Consider the following 27,266-nt stretch of genomic DNA (forward strand, 5'->3'; position numbering starts at 1 on the left):
TGAATGAGAGAGAGAACTCTGAGTTTTGAATGTATGTGCCTGATATAGTGCTTGGTCTCAAGATACAAACTTGAGCAAGACTTGATCCTTACCTCCTAGGATCTCACAGGCTAGTGAGGAAGACAGATCAATAAATCCAAGAAGAGGAGGCTGGGTGCAGTGGCTCACACCTATAGTCCCAGCACTTTGCGAGGCTGAGGTGGGCGGATCACTTGAGCTCAGGAGTTTGAGACCAGCCTGGGCAACATGGTGAAACCCCATGTCTAAAAAAAAATTAGCTGGGTGTGGTGATGTATGCTTGTAGTCCCAGCTACTCAGGAGGCTGAGATGGGAGGATCACTCGAGCCCAGGAGGTTGAGGTTGCAGTGAGCCATGATCATGCCACTGCACTCCAGCCTGGGCGACAGAGTGAGACCCTGTCTAGAAAAAAAAAAAAAAAATCCAAGAAGAAATATGTGTGTTAGGTTCCCCCAGAAGCTGACGCAGCCCCACGGTTTTGAGAAGTTCATTCCTGAAAGGATTCCAGGAGACATGGATGGGGAGTAGAGATGGGAGCCAGGGAAGGGGAGGACCCAGCCAAGGGTGTGTTCTCAAGCTGATGACCACTGTGGGCAGCTGGAGCCAGGTAAGGGGAGGACCCAGCCAAGGGTGTGTTCTCAAGCTGATGACCACTGTGGGCAGCTGGAGCTCAGGCTTCTTGTGAGCTGGAGGAACATTCTGGAACAGGCTTCCTGTTCCGGGCCGGTGGAGGGCCGTGGTTGGTTGAAAGGGCCATAACTCGGGCACCTCAAGCTCCCTCTGCAGGAGTGGCCTGAATGGAACCCTCAGGTGCTCGCAGGTGTGCAAGACAGAAAGCTCAGGTGTTCGCAGGTGTGCAGGACAGAAAGCTCAGGGGATATGGGTGGGGCCCTGTCTGCTGCAGGTTGGAAATTCCAGAGAAACCAAATGGAGGCGCTTGAGTTGGACTTTGAAGGTGAACAGAACAGCAAGACCCCTGCCCTCCCAGACTTGCAGTCAGGTGGCAACGGGGTTCTGGGAGGAAGCTAACGGGGAGAAGGAAGGAGTGTTGGGGTTTCAGGAAGACCACTGTGGAGGATGACTGTGAACAGCAGAAGAGGGAAGGGCGGAGCTGGCATCCCAAGGCAGGAGACGGGTGGGAGCTTGCAGCAGGCTGGCATGGCTGGGACCGAGGCGGAGGGAGTGGTGGGAAATAAGCCGAGAGACAGAGCAGAGCGAGTCTCCTCCTCAACCATCAAAGCACTCAGCCTTCTCTCTGTCGTGTGGGAAGCCAGTGAATCCAGGACAGGACCACTGTCTTTTTTTTTTTTTTTCCAAGACAGGTTCTCATTCTATCACCCAGGCTGAAGGGCAGTGGCACGATCTTGGCTCACTGCAACCTTCGCCTCCTGAGTTTAAGCGATTCTCCCACCTCAGCCTCCCAAGTAGCTGGGACTACAGGCGCCCACCACCACACTGGCTAATTTTTGTATTTTTTGGTAGAGACGGGGTTTCACCATGTTGGCCAGGCTGGTCTTGAACTCCTGACCTCAGGTGATCCGCCTGCCTTGGCCTCCCAAAGTGCTGGGATTACAGGCTTGAGCCACCGTGCCTGGCTCCTGCTGTCATTTTAGCAGTAGCCCGCCAGCGAGAGCAACGGGACATCTTTGGGGAGGGGCTTTGATGCTGGTGGGCTGGGGGTGGTCCCCAAACGCTGGTGGGACCTCGACCTCAGCCGGTGTCCAGGCTCTTGATACTGCCATGGGAAGGAATTCAAGGATGAGTCAGAAAATAGTGAAAATATGGAGATTTATTACAAAGTGACCAGTATACACTCAAGAAAGGGAAAGGCAGGCATACTCCAGAGAGAGTGGCGTGCAAGGGGGTTTGGGGCCTGCTACCTTTATGGGCTTCTTTAAGGGGTGAGATATTCCTGAAGATTCCCAGAAAAAGGTGGAGATTTCTCAGAAATGTGGTGCCACCTGTTTTTACACTAAATATTGGTGTTCCTGGAACGGCCATGGCACTGGTGGGTAGAGGATTGAGGATGTTAATGAGCGGACAGTGAGGTCCCAGGTGAAACTGGGTCAAATCCAGCACCATGTTGGGCCCAGTTGGTCTTAGCCAGCTTGGCCCACATCCTGATGTTTAGGGTCTTGTGGGCCCCTAGCTTATGCAGTTATTTCAACATTTTTTTTTTTTCTTTTTTGCTAGTCCCGTGAAACTGCTGCCTGGAATTTTCTGTTCTCCTGCTATCACCTTGTATTATTCCTGTTTCAGTTTTCTTGAAGAAATAGCAGTTGAGCTGGGACCTGAAGGAGTGGGAGAGGTCAGCCAGGCTAGGGGTGGAGGAGAAACGGGGGGCCAGGGAAGGCTGGGTCTTCAGGAAGACAGAGGAGGTGCTGACCGAAGGTCTGGAGGTCAAGCCTCGCGCTGCATCTGATCTTGCCCTGGCGCCCCTGCCCACCTGGAAGTCCTATATGGTTCCTTGTCCCCCTGCCCTCAGGCATCCCCCGCCCCCAGTGACGTAGCTGCTCAGATATCCACTGGCTGTCTCCCTCAACCCCAGCATTGATTAGACCCAGATTGAAAGTGGGACTTGCTCAAAGCCAGGCCCAGACCCCTGAGGTTGCCATACCGTGGAGTTTCCTGCCATAAAAGAGCTGCTTTCAAAAACTCAGCATTGGATGGCTCTGTGTCCTTTGGCAGCAAGGCCTGCAGGTGGCAGCATGGAGATGGCTCAGGAAGTGTGTTCTGTAGTGGAAACAGAAGTGCTGCTCTTGATGGGGGGAGCAAGGGCGTGAAGATGCTGGGTCTGCTCTGATCTCAGGGCTGGCTTGGGCTGGGGAGAAATCCATTCTGACCTTCTGGGCCAGGCCACTGAGAAGCTACCTCTCTGATAAGGATGTGGTCAGCCTGCCCTGGACCCCACACACCGGTCTGTCTCCTTCCCAACCAGCTGCCTGCTCTACCAGCCTCCAGAAACTCAGCTCTGCTTCCGGCTGAAAAGAATCTGCCCAGGCAGAGCAGGAAGCCTGTGGCGTCCTCTGCCCAGCTCCACCTTGTGTGAGCAGGTGTCTCCTTTGTGGATGTTCCTCTCAAACCTGGTGATTGATTTGAGACCTGAGGCCAAGGTCATATTGCAAATAAGTTCAGAAGTACTTGAATGTAAAAATGGTTTTGTCAGCCTTTAGCCTGACCCTGGGCAATGTCTTGTGCTTATAACCAGACTAAGATCATAACATGAAACTCACAAGGCCATCACTAGGTTATGTTTGCAGTCGAGGCAGTAGATAGCAGTGTGTGTAAAAAGCCCCCCTGCCTATCTGGAGGCTCATCACTGCATCAGCCCACATCCCCTGACTGTGGTGGTGAAGTGTCAAAGGAGGAAGGAGGAATGACTGTCTGGGAATGTCAGAGGAGTCCAGCATAGCTGGGTAGAACCACATGCTACAGTTGGAAGCTGGGCATTCGTTGGTAGTATGAATAGCAACTTCACCCAGGTGAAAGTGGTTTTCAGCTGTTTCAAGCACCTCAGATCAGCAAGTCAGTTGTGTTTGGGTGTTTTCAGGTGTTATTGTGAATCCTGAGAAAATACAATTAATCTGTGCCTCTTTCTGATAACTTTTTTCTTATTCTAAGTCAGAAGTGCAGAGCAGGATGGCATAGTCGGTATTCTCATCTCAAATTTGCACTTCCTATCTATTCTTTTAAATTTAGACACAGCCAATTGGGTAAGTGGCTGACGCCTGTAATACCAGCACTTTGGGAGGCCGAGGCAGATGGATCAGGAGTTCGAGACCAACCTGGCCAACACAGCGAAATCCCATATCTACTAAAAATAAAAAAAAAATTAGCTTGGCTTGGTGGCGCGTACCTGTAATCCCAGCTACTCAGGAGGCTGAGGCAGGAGAATTGCTTGAACCCAGGAGGCAGAGGTTGCAGTGAGCTGGAATCACGCCACTGCACTCCAGCCTGGGTGACAAGAGTGAAACTGTCTCAATAAAAATTAAAAATTAAATGTAGACACAGCCTAGGAAGTTTCTCAACTTAGAATCATTGCTGGGGCCAGTTTTTAGAGGACTGGGCTGGCCCTGCCGAAGTGGGCAGGCCAGTATGTGTAGCATCACAGTTCATGTTTTATCTTTATGGGCCTTCTACGTTTCCAGTGGCCCCAAATTCACAGGGGTTTCCACTACATGCTGCCAACAGAGGTAGAGCTCAACCGTGTTTCACACTTTCAGTCTGGAAGCAAAAATATCAGGGCCATCTCTCCCTCATGTTTTAATGTCTCTAGTCAAATGGGGGCACTCAACTCATCAGAGCATGTTCACAAGCCCTGAGACTTGATCCCTGTATGAGTGAGTTATTCTTTTTTTTTTTTTTTTTTTTTGAGACAGAGTCTCGCTCTGTAGCCCAGGCTGGAGTGCAGTGGCGCAATCTCACCCACTGCTACCTCCGCCTCCCAGGTCCCGGTTCAGGCAGTTCTCCTGCCTCAGCCTCCCGAGTAGCTGGGATTACAGGCACGTGCCACCATGCCCAGCTAATTTTTGTATTTTTTAAATAGAGATTGGGTTTCACCATGTTGGCCAGGCTCACCTTGAATTCCTGACCTCGTGATCCACCCACCTCAGCCTCCCAAAGTGCTGGTGTTACAGGTGTGAGCCACCATGCCTGGCCACGAGCAAGTTATTGTTATCGGAGAAAAGCATCGTCCAACAGCACAGCATCTGATAAGCACATTTGAGCTTCAGTTCTGTATTTGTTCAGCCAAAGAGCTGAGTGCATGTCCTGTGCCAAGCCCTGTTAGAGTTGGAAATCTAGACACAGCTGGCAGTGTCACAGGGTGAACCCCAAAATTGGGGTTCAGCTTAAGAGGCCACATGGGTTCTTGACTTTGGGCAGGAGGGAATTCAAGAGCAAACCTACAGAGTAAAGTGAAAGCAAGTTTATTAAGAAAGTAAAGGAATAAGAGGGTGGCTACTCCATAGGCAGAGCAGCCCTGCAGGCTGCTGATTGGCTATTTTTGTGGTTATTTCTTGATCAAATGCTAAACGAGGGGTGGATTATTCATGAGTTTTCTGGGAAAGGGGCAGGGAATTCCTGGAACTGAGGATTCCCCTTTCACACCATGTAGGGTAACTTCCACATGTTGCCATGACAGTTGTAAACTGTCTTGGTGCTGGCGGGGGTTTCCTATAGCATGCCAACGTGTTATAATTAGCATACGATGAGCAGCCAGGAGACCTGAGATTGCTTTCATTGCGTTGTTGGTTTTGGCGGGTTTTGACTGGCTTCTTTACCACAGACTGTTTTATTAGGGGTTCTTTGTGACCTGTATCTTGTGAAACCAGTCCTGCTGAATTCCTGTATCAGCAGGGGCTCCTCCTGCAAATGCAGAGGCTCCCCAAGAGAGCACAAGGGGGCTCAATCAGTACCTGTGGGATGAGGGCATGGTGGTGCTCCAAGAGGGACGACGGATGATTCCTCGGAAGCCTTCTCTGCTGCTGATCCATAGTAAAGCCCCTTGAGTGCCTTCCTTACCTTCTTCACCATCATCTTGGTAACCACCAAGGTGTTGACTGGAGTGAGTTCCTGGCAAGAGCTCCAGAGCTCAGGTCTGCTGCACTAGGGAGGGAGGTGCACCCTCTCATTAAGAATGGGCCGGGCGCGGTGGCTCATGCCTGTAGTCCCAGCACTTTGGGAGGCCAAGGCGGACGGATCACCTGAGGTCAGGAGTTTAAGACCAGGCTGCCCAACATGGCGAAACCCCATCTCTACTAAAAATACAAAAAAATTAGCCAGGCATGGTGGCGAATCCCAGCTACTCAAAAGACTGAGGCAGGAGAATCGCTTGAACCAGGGAGGCGGAGGTTGCGGTGAGCCAAGATCGCGCCACTGCACTGCGCTCCAGCCTGGGCAACAAGAGCAAAACTCCGTCTCAAAAAAAAAAAAAAAAGAATGTATCCAAGGTGCAAGAATCATTGCCCTAGGGCTCAGGGATGTGGCTGTGGAGGTCTAGCCAGGGGCCAGGGTCCTGGACCTGTCAGCAGCTGACGCTTCTTACAACCAGCTCCTTCCCGTCAGGCAGATGTTCAAAATTCGGAGTATTGTGCTGGGAGACCCGGCCCACTCCAGGCTTCTCCAGGGCTCCTTCGGCGACAGTGAGACTTCCTGTGGATTTACTTAACCTACCTTTTTCTGCTGAGCTCTTTTACCTTTTGCCTTTGACATGGACTCTGAGGCCCTGGTGAGAGTCATGAGGGCAGGGCTCCCTCTAGAGCTTCTAAAAACTCCTTTGGTAGCTGGCCCGCCAGGCAGTGACCAGATATTCTTCAGGCGCAAAGGGCGCCTTGTGCTCCCTTTTTTTCTTTTCTTTTCTTTTCTTTTTTTTTTTTTTTTTTTCTGAGACAGAGTCTTGCTCTGTCTCCCAGGCTGGAGTGCAATGGCACAATCTCAGCTCACTGCAACCTCCGCCCCCGGGTTCAAGCGATTCTCCTGCCTCAGCCTCCCAAGTAGCTGGGATTACAGGCACGCACCACCATGCCCAGCTGATTTTTGTATTTTTGGTAGAGACAGGGTTTCACCATGTTGGCCAGGCTGGTCTCAAACTCCAGACCTCAGGTGATCCACCCGCCTCCGCCTCCCAGAGTGCTGGGATCTCTTCTTATGCATATCACCATGTCTTTTTGTGACTTCAACTCTTGATTTAAAGGGAAAAAAAAATCAAAAAAAAAAAAAAAAGACCCAACCCCTGTTCTTACTGTGCATTTGAAAATAGCAGTGAATCATCCCAATGGCTTTGCCATTTTAAGCAGTTCCTCTCCAGAGAACATTTTCCTCCCTTTTGGTGTGGGTACAAGTTTTCCTTTATGCAGATTAATTTTAAATTGAAAAATCTACAAATATGAAAAGCATCAGTACACAGTTTATTTCCTTTATTATGTTCATGGACCCGAAGCACTGTTTTTCCCAAGAAGTCAACTTTGACATACTAGAATTACAACAACCAACCAGCCCTACACGGATCCCCACCCATCAGTTCTAGGTTGACTATGTAAAGAGTTGTCTCTTAATAGGGAGAGCAGTTTTCTGCTACTTTGCAGACTTTCCCCGTAGGGTGAGTGTAGCTGCTGATATCTGAACAGATACTCAATCCTCGCCGTTTGTTCCTTTTCTCACCCCCTCCCACCTCCAAGCAAACATTAAACTCAGTTACAACGCAGTAGTTTCTGTCACCCTTTCACCAGAAAAATGACCCACATGTTTCCCATTTGTGCTTGTTATTTAGAAAGCCAAACTTGGCCCTGCTGGCAACAAAGTCATCAGTCCCTCCGAAGACAGGAAACAACCTTCCAACAACCTTGACCGAGTGAAACTCACGGACTTCAATTTCCTCATGGTGTTGGGGAAGGGGAGTTTTGGAAAGGTAAGAGGACAGTCGTCTGCAAATTGCAGGGGCTTCTGCAGAGAATGTCGAATCAATTTTGTTCTCCCCCAGAACAGCACATTAGATTTCCCCGTGATTCCCGTGATTCGAGGTCAGGAGATCGAGACCATCCTGGCTAACACGGTGAAACCCCGTCTCTACTAAAAATACAAAAAATTAGCTGGGCATGGTGGCGGGAGCCTGTAGTCCCAGCTGCTTGGGAGGCTGAGGCAGGAGAATGGTGTGAACCCGGGAGGCGGAGCTTGCAGTGAGCCGAGATCGCGCCACTGCACTCCAGCCTGGGAGACAGAGTGAGACTCTGTCTCAAAAAAAAAAAAAAAGGGTTTCCCTGTGATTTGTACAGTCGTCCAGAAGACCACCAGGATGGCTAAATGGTAGAAAGGAGAGGTTTATTGGTGATATCAGTTTGCAAACCCAGAAAAGAAAGTCTGTGGTGTGGAATGAAGGTGCCCTCTCCTTGAGGAGACAAAGGGCAGGTTGGGTTTTATGCCTCACAGGGTCCATGTTACACAATAGAGTCATCCATATTCAACAGGTTTGGGGGGAAAGCTATACTTATCTGTGAGGGAAGCCTTGCACAGGCACAATGGATGAACATATATGTAACATGCATCTCATGTTCACTTTGGGGTGGGGACTTAGCATTAAAATGAGGTGGAATTTGCCTAGACACGGTGGCTCATGCCTGTAATCCCAGCACTTTGGGAGGCCAAGGCAGGTGGACCACTTGAGGTCAGGAGTTTGAGACCAGCCTGGCAAAAATGGTGAAACCCCATCTCTACTAAAAATATAAAAATTAGCTGGGTGTGGTGGTGCGCACCTGTGATCCCAGCTACTCGGGAAGCTGAGGCAGGAGAATTGCTGGAACCTGGGAGGTGGAGGTTGCAGTGAGTCAAGATCATGCCACTGCACTCCAGCCTGGGTAACAGAGGGAGACTCCGTCTCAAAAAAGTAAATAAATAAAAAAAGGTGGAAGTTGGCTCTTTAGATCAAAAGGTGAACCACAGGACCCAAAAACAGTTTGTGTGCAGGCTCTGCAAGCTGCTGAAACTGGCTTAAGGTCTGCAGTTGCATCACAGAAAAGAATGTTTGTAAGGCCAGTCCTCTGTCCAGTCCGAGTCATAGTGATCTGGGTTGTCAATCAAAGTTAGGAGGGGCCTGATAGCTCCTACTGCTAGGGAGTTTAGCGAGAGTGGTTTATCTTGTAGCTGTAGTGATTTAGAAATTTGCCATGCCAGCTGGGCCCTGAACCATCAACCCATAGATAACTATTTCCTTAACTTTAATGTTACCAGAAAGGGGTCCTGATCCATACCCCAAGAGGAAGGTTCTTGGACCTCAAGCAAGAAAGAATTCAGAGCGCGTCCACAGAATAAAGTGAAAGTCAGTTTGTTAGAGAAGTAAAGAAATGAAAGAACAGCTACTCCATAGGCAGAGCAGCAGCATGGGCTGCTTGACTGAGTATACTTAGAGGTATTTCTTGATCATATGCTAAACAAGGGTTTTATTATTCATGAGTTTTCTGGGAAAGGGGTGGGCAATTCCCAGAACTGAGGGTTCCTCCATCTTTTAGACTATGTAAGGTAACTTCCGGGCATTGCCATAGCATTTGTAAACTGTCGGGGCGCTGGTAGGAGTGTCTTTTCACATGCTAATAATGCATATAATGAGCAGTGAGGGTAGCCAGAGGTTATTCTCATCACCATCTTGGATTTGGTGCATTTTGGCTGGCTTCTTTACTGCATCCTGTTTTATCAGCAGGGTCTTTCTGACCTGTATCTTGTGATACTAGCCCTGCTGACCTCCTATCTCATCCTGCGACTAAGAATGCCTGACCTCCTGCGAATGTGGCCCAGCAGATCTCAGCCTTGTTTTTTCCATCCCTTATTCAAGATGGAGTCACTCTGGTTCGAATGCCTCTGACATTAGGGTCTGTCTTAGTTGATAAAGAGGCATCTATTTGGTCTCTCAGATCAGAGTGCACAGTCCTCACCTGGTTTCTACTTCCTTAAAAACAACTGCATCCAAAAAGCTATAGTGGGTTCACTGTGTGTTACTATTTCTCAGTGTTCGGAACAGAAGGGATGCTCAGAAATGCTGGTTGATGAATAGTTTTCACAACTAAAAATTAAATGTTCACTTGTGGTAAGCAAATACAATCATTAAGAGATACTGACATGGGGTCTTCAGCAATTTGCCTGTATCTCCATTTGGTTTCTGTGGCTCCACATTTCATAGACCCAGGAACTGATTTCAAGTCTAGGTTCTTGACTTGAGAGATTATAAGTGTCAGTCAGCTTTCACTCTAAGGATACTCCTGAAAAATGTGCATAATTCCAGACTAATCCTGATAGAGAATGCTGAGTATTCATTTTAGCAGCCAAAATAGTGCCATCATGTGGCAGTGGCCTACACCATTTACAAATCTTGGCAGCGTTAAAGTTTTGCAAATGCTGGAGGGACTGAATTTGTAGTGATGTGTAGAATTTACACATTTGCACATAAAGTTTAATATTTTTATGTCCCGCATTGACAAAGCTGCACAAACTGTCACTGAGCCATCACCTGGCCTGGTTCCTTCCCTCCACCCCCCAAGATGTGTGCTTACAAGTGTTCAGGTTGTTCTTGACGTGTTCTCAGGTGATGCTTGCCGACAGGAAGGGCACAGAGGAACTCTATGCAATCAAAATCCTGAAGAAGGATGTGGTGATTCAGGATGATGATGTGGAGTGCACCATGGTAGAAAAGCGAGTCTTGGCCCTGCTTGATAAACCCCCGTTCTTGACGCAGCTGCACTCCTGCTTCCAGACAGTGGTAAGGACCCTGGGGATCCCTGCGATGCAGCACCCAGCTCTCAGAGCTACGCCTCAGCCTAAAGCTTCTTAGCATTGTTGTTCCTTTGGAGAAGGCTGGAGAAAGGTGTGATGTGATGTCAAGCAGAGGTGACTGGGGACCACCTCCCACCTCTCTCACTGGTAGATTTGGGGCATGCCTTCTCTGTGATGTCCTCTGCTTGGCATTTATGCCATTTACTTCAGCAAACATTTCTTTTTCTTTCTTTCTTTTCTTTTCTTTTTTTTTTTTTTGGAGACAGGATCTCGCTCTCTCGCCCAGGCTAGAGTGCAGTGGCACAGTCACGGCCCACTGCAGTCTCAAGTAATTGAGACCACAGATGTACCCCACCACACTCAGCTAATTTTTGTATTTTTAGTAGAGACGGGGGTTTTGCCATGTTGCCCAGGCTGGTCTTAAACTCCTGAGCTCAAGCGATCCCCCTACGTTGGCCTCCTAAAGTGCTAGGATTACAGGTGTGAGCCACTGTGCCTGGCCTTAATTCAGCAAACATTTCCATGAAAGGTTTTCCTCATGCCTGGTACTGTGCTAAGACTTGGGGATACAAAAACACAAAAAAAAACTCACAGTCTTGGCTTTTGTTTTTTTTTGAGATGGAGTCTCGCTCTGTTCCCCAGGCTTGAGTGCAATGGTGCAATCTCTGCTCACTGCAACCTCCACCTCCCAGGCTCAAGGGATTCTCCTGCCTCAGCCTCTTGAGTAGCTGAGATTACAGGCACCTGCCACCATGCCCAGCTAATTTTTGTATTTTTAGTAGAGATGGGGTTTCGCCATGTTGGCCAGGACATTTCTCAAGGAAAAGATTATACCTTAACACACTTGCCTGGCACACAGCAAACACTTATTACATAAATATTTAATTGGTAAATACTTATCAAATCAAGAAACACATGTATAAAACTGTTTTAAACAGGTTTTGCCTGACTTTTACTCACCGGTCTTGAACTTCTGACCTCAGGTGATCCACCCGCCTTGGCCTCCCAAAGTGCTGGGATTACAGGCATGGGCCACCGCACCCGGCCACAGTCTTGGCTTTTTTAAGACCACTGGTTCCACTGCCAAACGTGGCATTGGAGCATAAGGAGACTTGATTTTGTAAAAGAGCATGTTCTTGTTCAATGCCACACAACAGGGATTGGAAAACTGTGGCCTGTTCTCTATGGCCCGTGAGTTTAGGAAAGGTCACAACAAGGAAATCCAAAGAGTCATATATCGTGACACGTGAAAATTAGGTGACATTCGAATTTCAGCATCCATAAACAGCTGTTTTGGGACATCACCACATTCCTTCCTATACCTGTCATCTACAGCTGCTTTTGCACCATGGAGGCAGAGCTGAGTCGCTGCAAGAGACACTCACAGCCTAAAATATTAATACATACTGTCTGGCCCTTTATGGAAAAAGTTTGCTGAGCTCTGTCATAAAGTAAAACTAAATAGAGGACAAAAAAGAACATTCCAAAGCACTAATCAGTCCGTTGCAGGGCTTGCAAGTGGCTTACAAGAAACCTAGACGTGGCCGGGCGCGGTGGCTCACGCCTGTAATCCCAGCACTTTGGGAGGCCGAGATGGGCAGATCACGAGGTCAGGAGATCGAGACCATCCTGGCTAACACGGTGAAACCCCGTCTCTACTAAATATACAAAAAAAAAAATTAGCTGGGCTTGGTGGCCGGCGCCTGTAGTCCCAGCTACTGAGGAGGCTGAGGCAGGAGAATGGCGTGAACCCGGAAGGCAGAGCTTGCAGTGAGCCGAGATGGCGCCACTGCACTCCAGCCTGGGCGACAGAGTGAGACTCCGTCTCAAAAAGAAAAAAAAGAAACACAGACGTTTAGATGGCACCATAGTGAGACGTTGCCAAAGCCGGTCTTTCCACTCCTCAGAGGCTGTCCATTTTAAATATGACTCCATAATCAGTAGCTGTAATTGATGCAATTATTACTATTTTCAACTGCCCATTGATCAGAGATCGACTTTCTGTCTTATGCCTCTTTGAAAACTCTTGGGAGGAGCCTCTCAGTGCTTTTGTGTTTTAGAATCTCAAAATAGCTTTGCAGCCACACAGAGCCTCTGGGTGTGTAGCAGCGGATGTGGAGTCAGGCGCCGGCCACTACGTGTCAGCCTAGCGCTTCCTGCTCCCAGCTGTTCCCACTGACTCTGAATCAAGTCATGCCTGGGAGAGACGAGAGCAGCATGCTCGGAAGAGACAACCACGGCTCTGAATCCCAGCCCAGAGCCTGTAACCCTGGTTACCGTGATTAAGCTCTGGAAAGCTACAAAACAAAGAAATGAAGATGAAATTAAAGTTCATAACAGGAAAGCTAGAGATTGGGGCTCCCAGGGTTGCTTCCTGGCTATTAGCACCAGCTTCATCATTTTTTTTCTCCCTGTGCAGCACTTTAATGTTTAATATCCTCTGTGAAATGGGGATGTTTTCTAGCAGAGAGCAGAGGTCATTATTTCACTGTTAAACCCTCCATCTTCCTATCTGTCCCAGCATAATGTCCTCATGAATATGCAAATCTATTTGGGTCTATGATATGTGCCCATCATGGGGCCAACACTTAGCCTACCAGTGACAGAGAAAATAGAAAAACAGTGTTTGGGCATATTACAGATGAAAAAGAACATTTGATTAGCGTCTCCATCTAGAGTCCCCTGTCCCATGTCCAGTAAATATATTGAGCACGTGTAATCCTAAGCCTGAGAGATGTGTTTTCAGGAGTATCCATTTAAACACGACACTACATTAGTATGGCATGTCTCCCAGGCACTGCAAACCAGCCTTTAAACATTTGGACCATGGAGAAGCACTAGTTAAAATAAAATAATTGCCTTATGTGGATTCCTCATACCATCCCTTACTTAGAAATTTATTATATGTATAGGAAAATAGGGAAGAACGTTCGAGGCCATTACTATAATAGAGAGCATATGTAACAGGAAGGCACGTTGATAGAGAGCCATTATTTCAGGGTTATGTAATGACTTTATACTTCCCAAGGTCCTCATGCAGTAGGATTTATTACTTATTCTTTGGAAAAAAATGTGAAAGAGCTCTAAACTGAGCAGATCTGCCCATGCAGTCCCCATTTAACTAATGAGAAAGCAAAACACAACCTGTGAAGAGTAAAGGAAGCCGCTTGGCTGGGGAGGAGCCCTGCTCACATGTTGGACCTTGGTCTGCAGGATCGGCTGTACTTCGTCATGGAGTATGTCAACGGTGGGGACCTCATGTACCACATTCAGCAAGTAGGAAAATTTAAGGAACCACAAGCAGTGTGAGTATTGTTTTTAAAGTCCTTTAATTTGAGCAACCAAGTTCTACCAACTGGAAACTTCCTTTTTTTTTTTTTTTTTTTTTCTTGAGATTGAGGTCTCACTCTGTCACTCAGGCTTTGCCTTCCAGGCTCAGGTGATTCTCCCACCTCAGCCTCCTGAGTAGCTGGGACTACAGGTGCGCACCACCATGCCTGGCTAATTTTGTGTGTTTTTGGTAGAGATGGGGTTTCACCATCTTGCCCAGGCTGGTCCCGAACTCCTGAGCTCAAGCTGTCTGCCCACCTTGGCCTCCCAAAGTGCTGGGATTACAGGCGTGAGTGAGCCACCATGCCCAGCCCTAACTGGGAACTTCTGCTGGGTGAAATGGGAAAGTGGGATTCTGCCCAGTTTTAGGTTGAATGTTATAAACCTAAACATGGGAGGCGGAGGGGGGCAGATATACTGGTAGGATCCATCTAAGATGGTTCCTAAGGAGCAGTTTATTCTATTTCCAATATTTCCAGTAAACTGGAGATGTTGCCATATCCCGTCATCACCCAGGTCCACCCTCATTGACGGAGTTATTCTTATCGATTGAACAAATGGTTATCACACACCTGCTCTGTACCAGGCACTGGGGGTGTGAAAGGAACGAGATGCTCCCTTTCCGGAGGGAGTTTACACTCCACCCTGGAGTTGGAGAAGTCACCTAACAATTAATAGTGCATTGCTGTAACTTTAGAGACTTGCACAGGATACCAGGATACCATGTAAGCCCCTAAAAATCAGGGGGAGAGGGAAATGCAACCCCACGAAATGACCGGCTCAGAGGTGGGGGAAGAGCCTTCCAGGAGAGATGTGAACAGAGGCAGAAGCAAGTCCAGGGAAGCAGCCTTGCAGCTCAGCAGGTGTGGAAGATGCTGTGAGATTATTTGAGGGGTGGGGGAGGTGGGAAACGTGGTAGGTGGGGCTCTGGGTGAAGAGCCTGGTAAGGAGCCTGGCTGCGGAGGAGGGAAGAGGTAAGGCACTGCAGTGGGGCTTGCACCATCAGATTCAGTTTTTGCAGAGCTCTGTGGGGGAGGAAGGAAGCATGAAAGGGAATGGTAGAGGCTGGTACAGGCGCTGGTGAGACCCTTTATAGATGAGAAGGAATGGAGCTGTAGTTAGGGCTAGACCTTGGAGCCAAAGAGGAATAAGTGTCTTTGAAAAACATCCTGGAGGAAGAAAAGCAGAACTTATTGATTATGGAGGAGAGAAGAGAGAAACCTCTTCCAATGAGACCCCATTTTAGGCTTGGGTCGGGGCAGCCACCAAGGAGGAGGTGGTTTGGGGGGAGATTCATGAGCTCAGTTAAGAACGTTTTATTGGAATGAACTTTGCATGACGGGATGCAGGAGTCGGCAGTACAGGAGGAAGACATGGGCTCCAGGTGAAGATGAGAGATTCATCTGAGGGATGTGGGGAGCTGGGACTTCGGTGCTGGAAAACATCATCTCACCTCTCAGGGGCCAGGAAGTCTCAGGAAACACCAGTGGTGCAAGCCTAAACAAAGGGCAAGTTTAGTTCCCCAGTGAGGAAACCTCGTGGGCATGTACCCTGATGAATGAAGTCAGCACCTGTTAATAGGATTCTGGCTGCTGTGCCATCTAAGAGACACATTGGAAGAATTTTTGGCCTGTGAGGGATTATCCACCCTAGGGAAGATTAACTGAAGGCAGAATAGGGAAATCTTTGGTTGCAAGCTTTAAAAGTGTGAAGGGGGATTTTTCTGCCCTTATTGATTGTTCCTTTTCAGTTTTCAGAAATGCCTGTCCTTTTCTTCTGTCTTATGTTGTAGTTATAAAGCCTTAAAATACTCAGATTGTAAAATAAAACTTGGTCACACAGGACTATAAAGAGCAGGTAGCACAGAGTCACCCTGTGTTATAAAGTAACATAAAGGTGTCTGGTCCAATATCCTTTATTATATTATTTGTGTTGCAGAAAAGTTTAGAAAAGCATGAAAAATAATGTAAAGATCACCTGTAGTAATCCTATCTCTTCACCCTCCCCCTTCCTATACTCTTCTAGCCTTCAGAGGTGGCCCCTCGTTAAGGGTTTGGTCTTGATCATTATAGATTTTTTTTTTTTTCTGTGCTCGTGTAGACACGTGTGCTTATTTTGAGCCTCCTGCATGTGGTATTTCCACAGGCACAGTCTTGTGGCTTCTTCGACTTCAAAGACTCCTGAATGCTATGCAGATTTTTAGATATTCATCCCCTTTTAATCTGAGTTTCGGCTATTAATGTATTAACAATTTTGAAGTGATGGTAGTTACTGCTTTTTATTATGAATTATTTAAAAGAGTAAACTCAGATATGAATCATGATGTGTGTCTCATTTATTCCAACACTCACAAGGAATGAAAACACTAGCTAAAGAGTTCATCACCCACTATACTTTGCCTTCCAGGGAGTAATTGTATTATATTTTCAAACACCAGTGTATTCTGGCAGTGAATAGGAAAATGGAAATTTTCTCTACTCTGCCGTGCTCCTGACAGAATAGTCTAACTGGTATCTGCTCTTTAAATGATTGTATGAGAAATTACTCTGCAGACAATAAGCTACTTGTCCACCTTCCCCATACGAGAATAAGAAGCCGATCTCATTGGTTTTATTAGCTGTCTCATTCACGGATGAGCTGGAGGACAAAGTGATGGAGGGAGGACCGGGGGTTGGAAGAACACGATGCTGGTCTCTGAGAGCCTCTGGGTCTGACATTCTTTTCTCTCTTTGATGCTTGAACTTGAGAATGAAAAGTATACAGGCATCTAAGGAAGCAAGTGAGAAACCTGAAGCCCGTTTTCTTTTGCAGATTCTATGCGGCAGAGATTTCCATCGGATTGTTCTTCCTTCATAAAAGAGGAATCATTTATAGGTGTGTATTGAAGCTCTCCTACCAGCAGCTCAGCAGAGAGGTTATCTGGCCCTCTGTGGGCATGTCATTCTGGAATGGTGACTTAAGATGCAGACTTGATAACCCCCCAGGAGGAACAGAGACCTGCTGGGACCCACCTTCCTCCTCACCCTGGAGGCAAATCAGAGCCACCTTCTGATTTCTAGACCGCAAAGACTTTATATCTTGTTTCTACTTTTTCCACAAGAAGACACATTTTCCTCTCCATTGACAGCTCCTTCCACTGTCTTGTCTTTGGAATGGAGGTCAGGGAGCAATGGAAACTGAATTCCTATTATAGATGTTCAGCAGAAGAAGAACACAGGGAACTAGGGAGAGGCAAGGAAAATAATCTATTGAATTAAATTCTGCCTGTTAGTAGCTGCGCTGAAAGTCTGGTGCCAAAGAAGGAAGAATTTCTTCCAGTATTAATTGAAACATAATTAGAAGGATATGTGGCACAGGCAGAATGGAAGGGACATGTGTATGACCCCGTGAAGTAGTTCTAAACCTGTGATTTTGCAAACCTGGTCATGTGTCAGACCCCCTGTATGGGACATGAATAAATCAAATGATTGAGACTTCCCCAGACGTGCTCAATTGGAATCCCTAGAGTCACAGACACAGGCAAGATTGGGAATCACTAGTCCAGTCGTTTAGTCATCCATTCAGTATGCATTTAAGCACCTGCCATAGCCCAGGCACAATATTATTCTCTAAGATATCAACACATAGTAACTCCTGATACTGTTCTCCAGGGACTTATAGTTAATATTGCCATTGAGCTGAGAGGTATTCAAATATCCTTCTATTTCACCAGTTCCAAAGCAAACCATGTTATGTCATGGGAAGGACTCTGATGTTAACCTGGTTCCTTGCAGGGATCTGAAGTTAGATAATGTCATGTTGGATTCAGAAGGACATATCAAAATTGCTGACTTTGGAATGTGCAAGGAACACATGATGGATGGAGTCACGACCAGGACCTTCTGTGGGACTCCAGATTACATTGCCCCAGAGGTAGGAACTCCAGTGCTCGTTTTCTAGACCAGGACTCCCAAACTGTAAACACAGCCCTCTCATGGGCTATGGGGTCACTGGCAAATCATGAAGCCAGTGCATGGTCACAACCACTAAATGGACTAAACTGGACAAAACAGACTAAAATAGAGGAAATAGAAGAGCCCATTGCACATAGTAAGGTTGTGTCTTGCTTCCTGGAACTGTTGTTTGCTCCATGTGAGCCAGTTGCTTGGGAAAATGTATTTGTTACATGGTCGTGGTCAAAATCATTTAAGAAACACTGTTGGCTGGGTGCGGTGGCTCACACCTGTAATCCCAGCACTTTGGGAGGCCAAGGCAGGTGGATCATAAGGACAGGAGTTCAAGACCAGCCTGGCCAACATAGTGAAACCCCGTCTCTACTAAAAATACAAAAAAAATTAGCCGGGTATGGTGGTGCACACCTATAATCCCCAGCTCCTTAGGAGGCTGAGACAGGAGAACCGCTTGAACCCGGGAGGCAGAGGTTGCAGTGAGCCGAGATCACGCCACTGCACTCCAGCCTGGGTGACAGTGAGACTCTGTCCCCCAAAAAAAGAAACACTGTTGAGTGGAGGGAATTGATTGTGAATATACTCTGCCTAGAAAGCTGGGTGAGACAGTGGTTGCAGTGATGGCATTTTAGCAGGATCGCAGTGATGACTGTTCTAAACTGCATGTTGTCTGGTCTAGGAAGAGTGTATCAGTGTAGTTCTAAGCAAAATGGTTCCAGGACTTGTATCTTGACAGCAGCGGCTGTGCTGCTCTGCTTTTGTTATAACACTTACTGAGGATTTTTTTTCTTGTTTTATGGCATTCTATCACATGCCAATGATAGAATGGGTTGTCACTGTAGTCACTGTAGAGCCAACTTTCCATCCACACACAGTCCTATGGATGCCACGGTTCTTTCCCAACTGAACCCAGCATGGTGGAGACCAATGGATCCAAAGCTGAGCTGGCTTCAGCTCTTCATAGAGCCCTCAGATGAGCTGTTGGCAGCCGGTCTCACATTTATTCAACAGATTACCCTGTGCATTTATCTCAGAGATAGTAGGGATAGTGAAAAAGGCACCCACAAGCTCAGAAGTCAGACCAATGTGAGCTTCAATCTGGAATCTGTTATTTACAGACTGTGGGAACTCGGGTGAGTTACTTAACGTCTCTGAACCCCGTTTCTGCAGCAGCACGTTAGGGATAATATCCTCCTTGTATTTTTGCTGTGTGGACTAAAGTGCCTAATACAACATTTTGCATCTAGTAGACCCTCCATAGTCATTATTCCAAAAGGGAAGCTGCTTTTTATTCCTTTGTGAAGACCTTTTAGTTTTATGATATTTCAAGACAGTGTGGACACGTAGACTTCATTTAGAAACTTAAATTCTGAATCGCATGGCCAGAGGTGATAGGTGATCTTGCTGCATAACTTACTGGGATTTTCCCCCAAAATAACTCCCTCGTTAGTACCTCCAGACATGAGGTGAAATTAAATAGTCTTATTTTTCAAATATGAGGAATAGACAGGGTACTGTCAGAAATACAACCTCTTGATGTAGTATTTATTCTGAAGCCTGTTACTAAATGACAGGTATTAAGCAGGCTGTGATTATGAGCCATTCAGGCTTCATTTAACAATTCAGCAGATGCTGTAAAAGCTTAGTGATGGGGAATGGCAGCATTTTTAGGAATAAAGGTGGCATTGAACCTCATCTCTATTAAGACCAGGTCTCTTCTGTTCTGACAAATAGCTCTTTGTGTTCAGTAACACCTCAGCTATCTAATAACACCAGGAACAACAGTGTCCGGCAGGGGTGAAATTTTCCATATCATTAAGGTTTGTCCATTTGAGTGTCTTGTCTTTTTTCGTTGTTGCGGTTCGGTATCATTCACGGTATGAGTTCCTGTTGCCACTGTAACAGATAACCACAAACTCAGCAGTTTAAAATAACTCAGATTTATTATCTTGTGGTTCTGGAGATCAGAAGTCCAAAATCAGCCTCACTGGGCTAAAGTCAGACTGTGGGCAGGGCTGGTTTCTTCCGGAAGCTTTAGGGGAGAACCTGTTGCTGTCCATGCCTTTTCCAACATCAAGAGGCCGCCATCTGCATTCCTTGGCTTGTGGTGTCTTCTTCCCTCCTCCATGCGACGCAGCATCTTCCAGTCTCTACGTCTTTTCCAACTACAACCCTCCAGCCTCCCTCTTCTCCTACAAGGATCTTTGGGATTATGTGGGGCCCACTTGGATAATCCGGGATCATCTCCCTAGCTCAAGATCCTTAACTTCCCTCTGCAAAATCCTTTTTACTGCATAAAAATATATTCACAGGTTCCAGGGGTGAGGATGTGGACATCTGTGGGGGAGAGGGGACTTAGTCTGTCACACTCGTTATGTGTTGGAGAACCTCCTCACCGTCCTCAACAGGGACACCTAAACACACTCCTGGCATGTCTTGGTAACTTCGGGCCTCTTGGTACACAGAGAATACTCTGCTCTCGCTCTAGATACTTTCACATCCGAAGCCTTCATTCCGCTCCTTACATCTACTGTACAAGCAATAATAGAGGAAGTGACCACCTTCTGTTGTCTACCATGTGCCAGGCACATGATAAACTTTCTCTTGGCTGGGCGCAGTGGCTCACTCCTGTAATCCCAGTGCTTTGGGAGGCTGAGGCAGATGGATCAATTGAGGTGGAAGTTCGAGACCAGCCTGGTCAACATAGTGAAACCCTGTCTCTACTAAAATATATAAAAATTAGCCGGGTGTGGTGGCAGGCACCTGTCATCCCAGCTGCTCAGGAGGCTGAGGCAGGAGAATCGCTTGAACCTGGGAGGCGGAGGTTGCCGTGAGCTGAGATCATGCCACTGCACTCCAGCCTGGGCAATAGAGTGAGACTCCATCTCAAAAAAAAAAAAAAAAAAAAAGCCAACAAAAAAGGTGAAACAACCTAAAGTGATTATTGATTGATTTTCCAAAGCAGTGGTGCCTGATGTTTTCAATGAAAGCCGACTGGAATCTACATATAGATATTCGTTCCTGCTGGTCAGTATGATGTCACTTCTTATAAACTGAAAGCACTTGGAGGGCAAGGGTCATCTGATGTATTTTTGTATCCCTCGTGGCACCATGCTTAAGCACAGTAAGCACGTAGAGTGCTGTCTGGACACATGAGTCGCTCAAAGTTTTGAGCAGTTTAGTGTAGTGAGCAGTGCAAAGGTTTGGAGGTGCCTCAGTCCCTGGGTTGCTGGTACTACAGGTGTGTGCCACCACCTGTGCCTAGCCTGTTCCAGCTTTTGCTAGCATTTTTTCCTCAGAAGTGTTCAGTAATTTGACATATTTGGCCCCACGAATACGTACAGTATAAAGATCAGATAGGTTCAAGGTTTCAGAATGTGTGGAAAGGTTAAAATAATCCTGTCCTCTGTGCAAATACTCCTGTCAAGCAGAGACAAAATGATTATCCCGCATGGCATTTTCCTTAATAGGCAAAGCGGAGGCTTAAGCATTTATGGCTATTTGTTCAAAAACCTTGAAATCGATTAATACTGTAGCATCTCCTTAGCCAGCGAAGCCGAGCTGAGGCGGAAAATGTCACTAACAGATGAGAGTTTGAAGTTGAAATGGACACCCACAGAAGGAGCACTCGTCAGAAAATGATTCCTAAAGCTGACACAGAGGGTCCTCTTTGCTTTGACATAGAAAGAATTCTTCAGGGTCAATGAGAGTCGTTGAGCAGGCCAAGCAAAGGCTTCGTTTGGATTTACTCCATCTCTGAAAGTTAGTTATTTTGGGCATGTGAGATCCAGTCACAAACAAGTCAAGTAGATCCCAGCAGCCAAGAATGAGGCTCCAGACACTAGCATTGCGCACTCTCGCCTGGAAGAAAGAGAAGCAGGAAGAGTGGCTGCTTCTGGCCTGTGTCCCGAGAACCCCCTGCTGCAGTGAGAGCAAAGCTTTTCATTTTATTTATTTTATATAATTTTGTTCTATGAATTTTATGTTTTTAAAGACAGAGTTTCGCTCTGTCATCCAGGCTGGAGTGCAGTAGCAATCATAGCTCCATGCAGTCTCAATCTCCTGGGCTCAAGTGATCCTTCCACCTCAACCTCTTAAGTAACTGGGACTACAAGCACGTGCCACCACGCCTACTAATTTAAAAAAATTTTTTGTAGGGACAGGGGTCTCGCTGTGTTGCCCAGACTGGACTCAATTTCCTTGGCTCAGGCAGTCCTCCTGCCTTGGCCTCCCAAAGTGCTAGAATTACAGGCCTGAGCCACTGTGCCCGGCCCTGAAGTGAAGCTTTTTCAAATGTGCCATGTAGAGGCTTCCTCACAGCATTGCTATGGCTGGGGCTACATTAGACTACACACAAAGGACATCACCCATGATACACTGACTTCTCTGCAACAACCCCCCTGAGCACTTCTGACTTGACACATGTTATGCATGAGCAGAAGTTCAGTGACTTGCCCAAGGTCACATAGCTGGTAAGAGCAAAGGTGGGATTTGGATCCGAGACGTTCTGACCGAAGCCCATACATTCTTTTTACCTATTGCATTGTCTCCAGAGATATGGGAGAAAAAGCAGGTAAAAGTGAGCACTCAGTTTGGGCCATGTTTTCTTGGCCACTCACTTATCTCAATGGGAATCAGGGACCTGAGTCATGATCAGAGATACAGTGTGACGCGGAATTGCATTCTGGCTGTTAACCCCAGGGAGATCCCTTAGAAACCAAGGGTGATCCAGCCACACGCAAGCCCCTCACCAGCACGTGGGCATCGATCTGTTGGCATGTTCAGGGTGCCCCCGAGTGCTGGGTGCTGTTCCAGGCCTGGGGGTGCCGGGCCAGAAAGAGGAGCCCAGAGGAGAGCTGGGAGGAGAGCCTTGGGGCTGGAGGCAGCTGGAAATCAGTGACTGCAGCCCAGGAGGACTGTGGATTTTGAGAGGTGGACAGGGCAGTATTCTCGGCAGTAACAGATGGTGCCTCCAACACGGTTGAAATTTCCAGGTAAGAAGCTTGCAGACGTGGTTGCCTGCCCTGCAGCCAGCTGCCTTTCAGCAGATGGGCATACTCCTGGGAGGACTGGGGGCTTCATGGGTCCAGAGAGCTGAAGAGCCATTCTGGTGTCACAGCTTCTGCGTTCCCGCCCTGCAGGAATGCCAGCCCAGTGATGCCTGGGACAGCAGCCAGATTCCTGCATTTTTATGTAAAATACACCTGATTGTTCCAAGTTGGCCCTAACATATATTTTTTAACGTGTATACAAGTGAAATTCAGCCAATGGGCTATCACCTGTGACCTGTCTTTTTGAGGTCAAGAGTCCTATTAATATTTAGGGGGAGCATATTAAAGATGGGAGAACAAAGACCAAGAGATGTCCATAGAGGTGGAAGCACTAGACCACCATCTCGTTCTTGGACCCCAAGGAATGCAAGTGTTCATGAAATCAGGGTGGCCAGGGACTGAGGAGGTCCAGCAGACAGGGGTGTGGTGGGCAGAAGATCTAGCCACAGGGACCCGATGATCCCTGAGAGAGCAGTGTCGATAATGACGCCGGGATGGGGTGAGTGTGAGCATCAGCAGCGCAGCAGGAGGACCGTCCTTTGAGGACATCTATGGTAAATGCAAGGAAAGAAAGTGCACAGTCACTCCCAGGAAGGCAGGCTGAAGGAAGCATCATTTACATTGCAGAAACTTGAGCCAAAGTTTCTAAGCCAAAGGGGAAATGCCAGAGAGAGAAAGAGGGGGAAGGGCAGGAGGGAGAGAGGGAGAAAGAAGGAATGGGGTACCCGTGGTAAGGATGCCCTTCCTCTCAGCTTCAGGAGGAAGGTGAGGGGCACACAGGAGACCTCATGGTGGCAGGAAAGCTGAAACCCCCCTCCCTGGCCGGTCTGCATCTTCAGAGGGTGACACCAGGAAGGGCGAGTATTAGGTATCTTGGCTCTGAATTGGTATCTTGGAGAAGCCAAAGGCTTCACAGGGGCCCCAAGACCCTTTAGCACCTGGGCCCCCCATTCCCTCCCTGACCTCTTCCCCCTGCCCTCCACCCCTCCGGATCTCTCTAGACCCGTTGCACTAGCTCCCTTTCCACTCTCCAATTTGCCAGACCCCTCCATCCTCAGGCCAGTTCCTCTTCTTTTCCTTCCACCCAGCAAGTCCCACCCCAGGCATCTGCTCGGAGATCACCTTGGGGAGGCCCCCTGCCCTGGTGACCCTATTTAAACCTGCAAACCTCCAGTCCCATCCAGGACTGCTGACCCCTGTCCCTGCTGTTTTTCCATGGCACTCATCCCCCTTGGAGGGACAAAGATGTACTCCTGAATTGATTTTTCAGTCTATCTCCCCAAGCTCCACCACGGGCAGAATTTCATCTGGTGTTGGCTGCTGTGCCCCCACCCCAGGGTCTGGAGCAGTGCCTGGCACTCAGTGTGTACTTGGCATGGGTGCCTGCACGCTGCACTCCTGGATGTGGCCACCGACGAATCTGCAGGGGAGACACGGCAGGAGGACAGAGATGAAACCTTGGAGAGTGAGAGGGGCGGAACTCTTTAGCCAGGTGATTGGAAGGGTGACTTCCAAGGCCATCACAGGTGTGGGGCTGATGGTATGTGACACAGTGCAGAGAAGGGCCACACCACCTCATGTCATCGGCTGAAGAGAGCCAGCAGGTTGGGGGACCTAAGTGTCTGAAGGTCGATGGGACATCATCCCAGGTCCCCCAGACAGCCCCAGCTGACCCCAGAGACTTCTCCTGGCCTCTGGGGAAAGGATTGTAGAGAGGGATAGAAAATAAGAGTATCTAAAGGTTCAGAGAGAAAGTAATTCATGTGGTATACATGCAGCTGGGCAGTCAGGCGGTAAATTAGCACTCACCACCAAGAAGAAAGGGGGAGAATGAGATACAGGGAGAGAAAAGCCAATCAGTGCCAGCAATGGCTCCTCTGAGATCAGCCGCTTCTGAACCATGGGTCCCACACCAGCCCAGGACGGGCAGGAGCAAAGAAAAGCACTTGATGAAAGAAACAGAATGACAAACCAAAGGGCGGCTTTCTTTCTATCAAAGGCCAATTTCCCTCTATGGAGGGTCATGGTCCAGTGACTCCAGCATTGCAAGAGAGAAATGAAGCCGCCGCTTTCCCTCAAAGAAGTATTTAAAGAGCCAAAGCCAGGCTTTCCTTTGGGGTCTTCTTTAAGTTGTGCAGTTCTCAGATCTTTTCTAGGAATTATGTTGGTTTTATTATCTCATATATTGTATTGTCTGCCTGCAGCTCTTTAACTGTCTCATAATTCTCCCGGCCTTGGAGTTTAATCAGTTTAGCCTCTTCTCTAGAGCACTGGGCACCTTCTGCGATATTGTGGTCTATGAAACAAATGTGGCCCGCTCCTTTCTTCTGAGCCCCCCCCACTTCCAATCCTTCCTCCAGAAGTAACCAGCTCCTGGTGAATTCGCTGCCGCTTCGCAAATGCCTGCTACATCCCAGACAAGGGCTGAGCACCTTGTTTATTTTGTTTAATCCTAAGTCAATTCTGATTCCTAGATGGTGAAACTGAGGCACAGAGATTTGTTAATTTTCCCCATCTCCCCAGTTCAATGCAGACTTGGTTTTGAACACAGGACTGAGCAACTTTTCCCCGTGGTGACTGTTACCCTGGGAGGAAGGGCCTGCAGACATCAGCTCCAATGCTACCCAGACAACATGTCACTCCACATGTGCCAGTGAGCTGCTCTCACAGGCCCGTTACTGGCTTTCAGAGCTCAGATAATGCTCTGTTAGATTTTTACTCCTGGTATTTGGCGGCATGCATTAATTAGCCCTATATTTAGGGATTTGCTTAAATCCTGTGAAAGTGGGTCAGAGATTTCTGAGCTTTATTTCGCCTCTTTCTTTGTAACATTGCCCAGGCGATGGCAGGATGGAGGAGGGTATCATGAGAGATTACTAACATTTGTTCATTTCTTGCTATGCACCATGCACTTACGCCTGTTATCACATTTAATTCTTACAATAGCCCTCTAAGGTAAGTGGTATTATTCATGCTTTACAAACACTGTAAAGGAGACTTGGAGAGGAGAAGGGACCTTCTCAGGGCTCACAGATGGCACATGGCAGGGGCAGAATGCTGGCCCGCCAGCCTCAGAGCACAGGCTGGCGCCCTGATGCCATCCACGGCCAGTTGCCACCTCAGTGTATCACTTATTGCCCTGTCTCCAAATCATATCTGTAGAGATCCACTAGACTTTGTGACTTCCTGGTTCTGGAAAATCTTTTAATCCAGCTAATAAAGCTCTCACAGACACAACTTATTCCTAACTCACACTTTATTCCTTTACCGTACAAGCAGTTATTTTGTTCTGATGCATAATTAACATTTTGCACAGCTTCTCTGCTGACCCCAGAGGAGGCCTGAGATGAGCAGGGTCCTATAGGTGGTTGCTGAGCTGGGACTCCTGCCCAGCTTTTCCCTAGCACCTGCTACCCCCCTGCTACCCTCAAAGGGAGAGACCAGGGATAAGGGCTGCTGCTTCCTTCCTCCCAGGAAGCATGGCTAGGGGGGCCTCAGGAAACTTGCAATCATGGTGGAAGGGGAAGCAGGCACATCTTCCATAGCCAGAGCAAGAGAGAGAGCAGGGAGGTGCTACACACTTTCAAACAACCAGATCTCATGAGAACTCTGCCACGAGAATAGCACTAGGCGGATGATGCTAAACCATTCATGAGAAACTGTTCCCATGAGCCAGTCACCTCCCACCAGGCCCCACCTCCGGCACTGGGGATTACATTTCAACATGAAATGTGGGTAGGGACACATATCCAAACTGTATTATAAACTCTGGCTACAGTACTGCTATTTTAAGAACTTGGGGTGACATCTGTATAATAGGATATAATCACAACATCTTCCTGAAAGCCCAACTTTGAGGGCTCAGTGAGTCTGGCCATAATGACTTAGCCTGCCTCAGAGGGAGCACTCCGGAAAGCCTTGTCTATTATTTGGCAGTTGTTTCAATTATCTATTGATGTGTAATCGCCCCAGAACATAATGGCTTAAAACAATCATGTTGGGCTGGGTGCAGTGGCTCACACTCGTAATCCCAGCACTTTGGGAGGCTGGGGTGGGAGGATCACCTGAGGCCTGGAGTTCGAGACCACTCTGGCCAACATGGTGAAACCCCATCTCTACTAAAATACAAAAAATTAGCTGGGTGTGGTGGCGGGCACCTGTAGTCCCAGCTACTCAGGAGGGTCATTTGAACCTGGGAGGTGGGGGCTGTGGTGAGCCGAGATCACGCTGGTGCTCTCCAGCCTGGGCAACAGCAAGACTCTGTCACCAAATAAATAAATAAAGTTAATGCTGTGATTCTTGGAGCCGGGGCCTCCATCAGGACCCAGCAGGTGGACTCCTTGCTGCTGCAAGGACGTCCCTGCCATGGCTCTGCTGGGGCTGGAGGGCCCAAGGTACCTTCCAGCTATTGGCCAAGGCCATGTGGGTTCTCCTCTACCTGGTCCTTCTTTCCATGCAGCCACTTGTCACTGAGCTTCTTGACATGGTGCTGGCTACTTAAAGGCCAAAAACAGAAGCCACAGGCTGCTGAAGTCTACACCTGGAACTGAACTGTGTTACTTCCAACACATTCTGCAGGTCAAAGACAGTGAGGACGAGGCAAGAGGGCCCCTGCCCTGTGTTTTAGAGCAGAGCTGAGCAAACTTTCTCTGCCAGGGACTAG

The 27,266-nt window shown here is 47.9% G+C and overlaps 1 protein-coding gene across 2 annotated transcripts in view; it reads left to right on the forward strand.

The window, feature by feature from the left end:
- PRKCA (protein kinase C alpha) overlaps positions 1–27,266 on the forward strand; it is a 502,365-nt gene that overhangs the window by 419,007 nt on the left and 56,092 nt on the right. Inside the window, exons 9-13 of one of the 2 annotated variants that reach the window (XM_024234784.3) lie at positions 7,289–7,426; positions 10,088–10,261; positions 13,489–13,580; positions 16,417–16,479; positions 17,379–17,517. In XM_024234784.3, the coding sequence (XP_024090552.1) occupies positions 7,289–7,426; positions 10,088–10,261; positions 13,489–13,580; positions 16,417–16,479; positions 17,379–17,517 (606 nt within the window). The remainder of the gene's footprint in view (positions 1–7,288; positions 7,427–10,087; positions 10,262–13,488; positions 13,581–16,416; positions 16,480–17,378; positions 17,518–27,266) is intronic. The other variant, XM_024234783.3, reaches the window with a different exon arrangement.

Source organism: Pongo abelii, chromosome 19 (assembly GCF_028885655.2).
Source record: "Pongo abelii isolate AG06213 chromosome 19, NHGRI_mPonAbe1-v2.0_pri, whole genome shotgun sequence".
NCBI lineage: Eukaryota > Metazoa > Chordata > Mammalia > Primates > Hominidae > Pongo > Pongo abelii.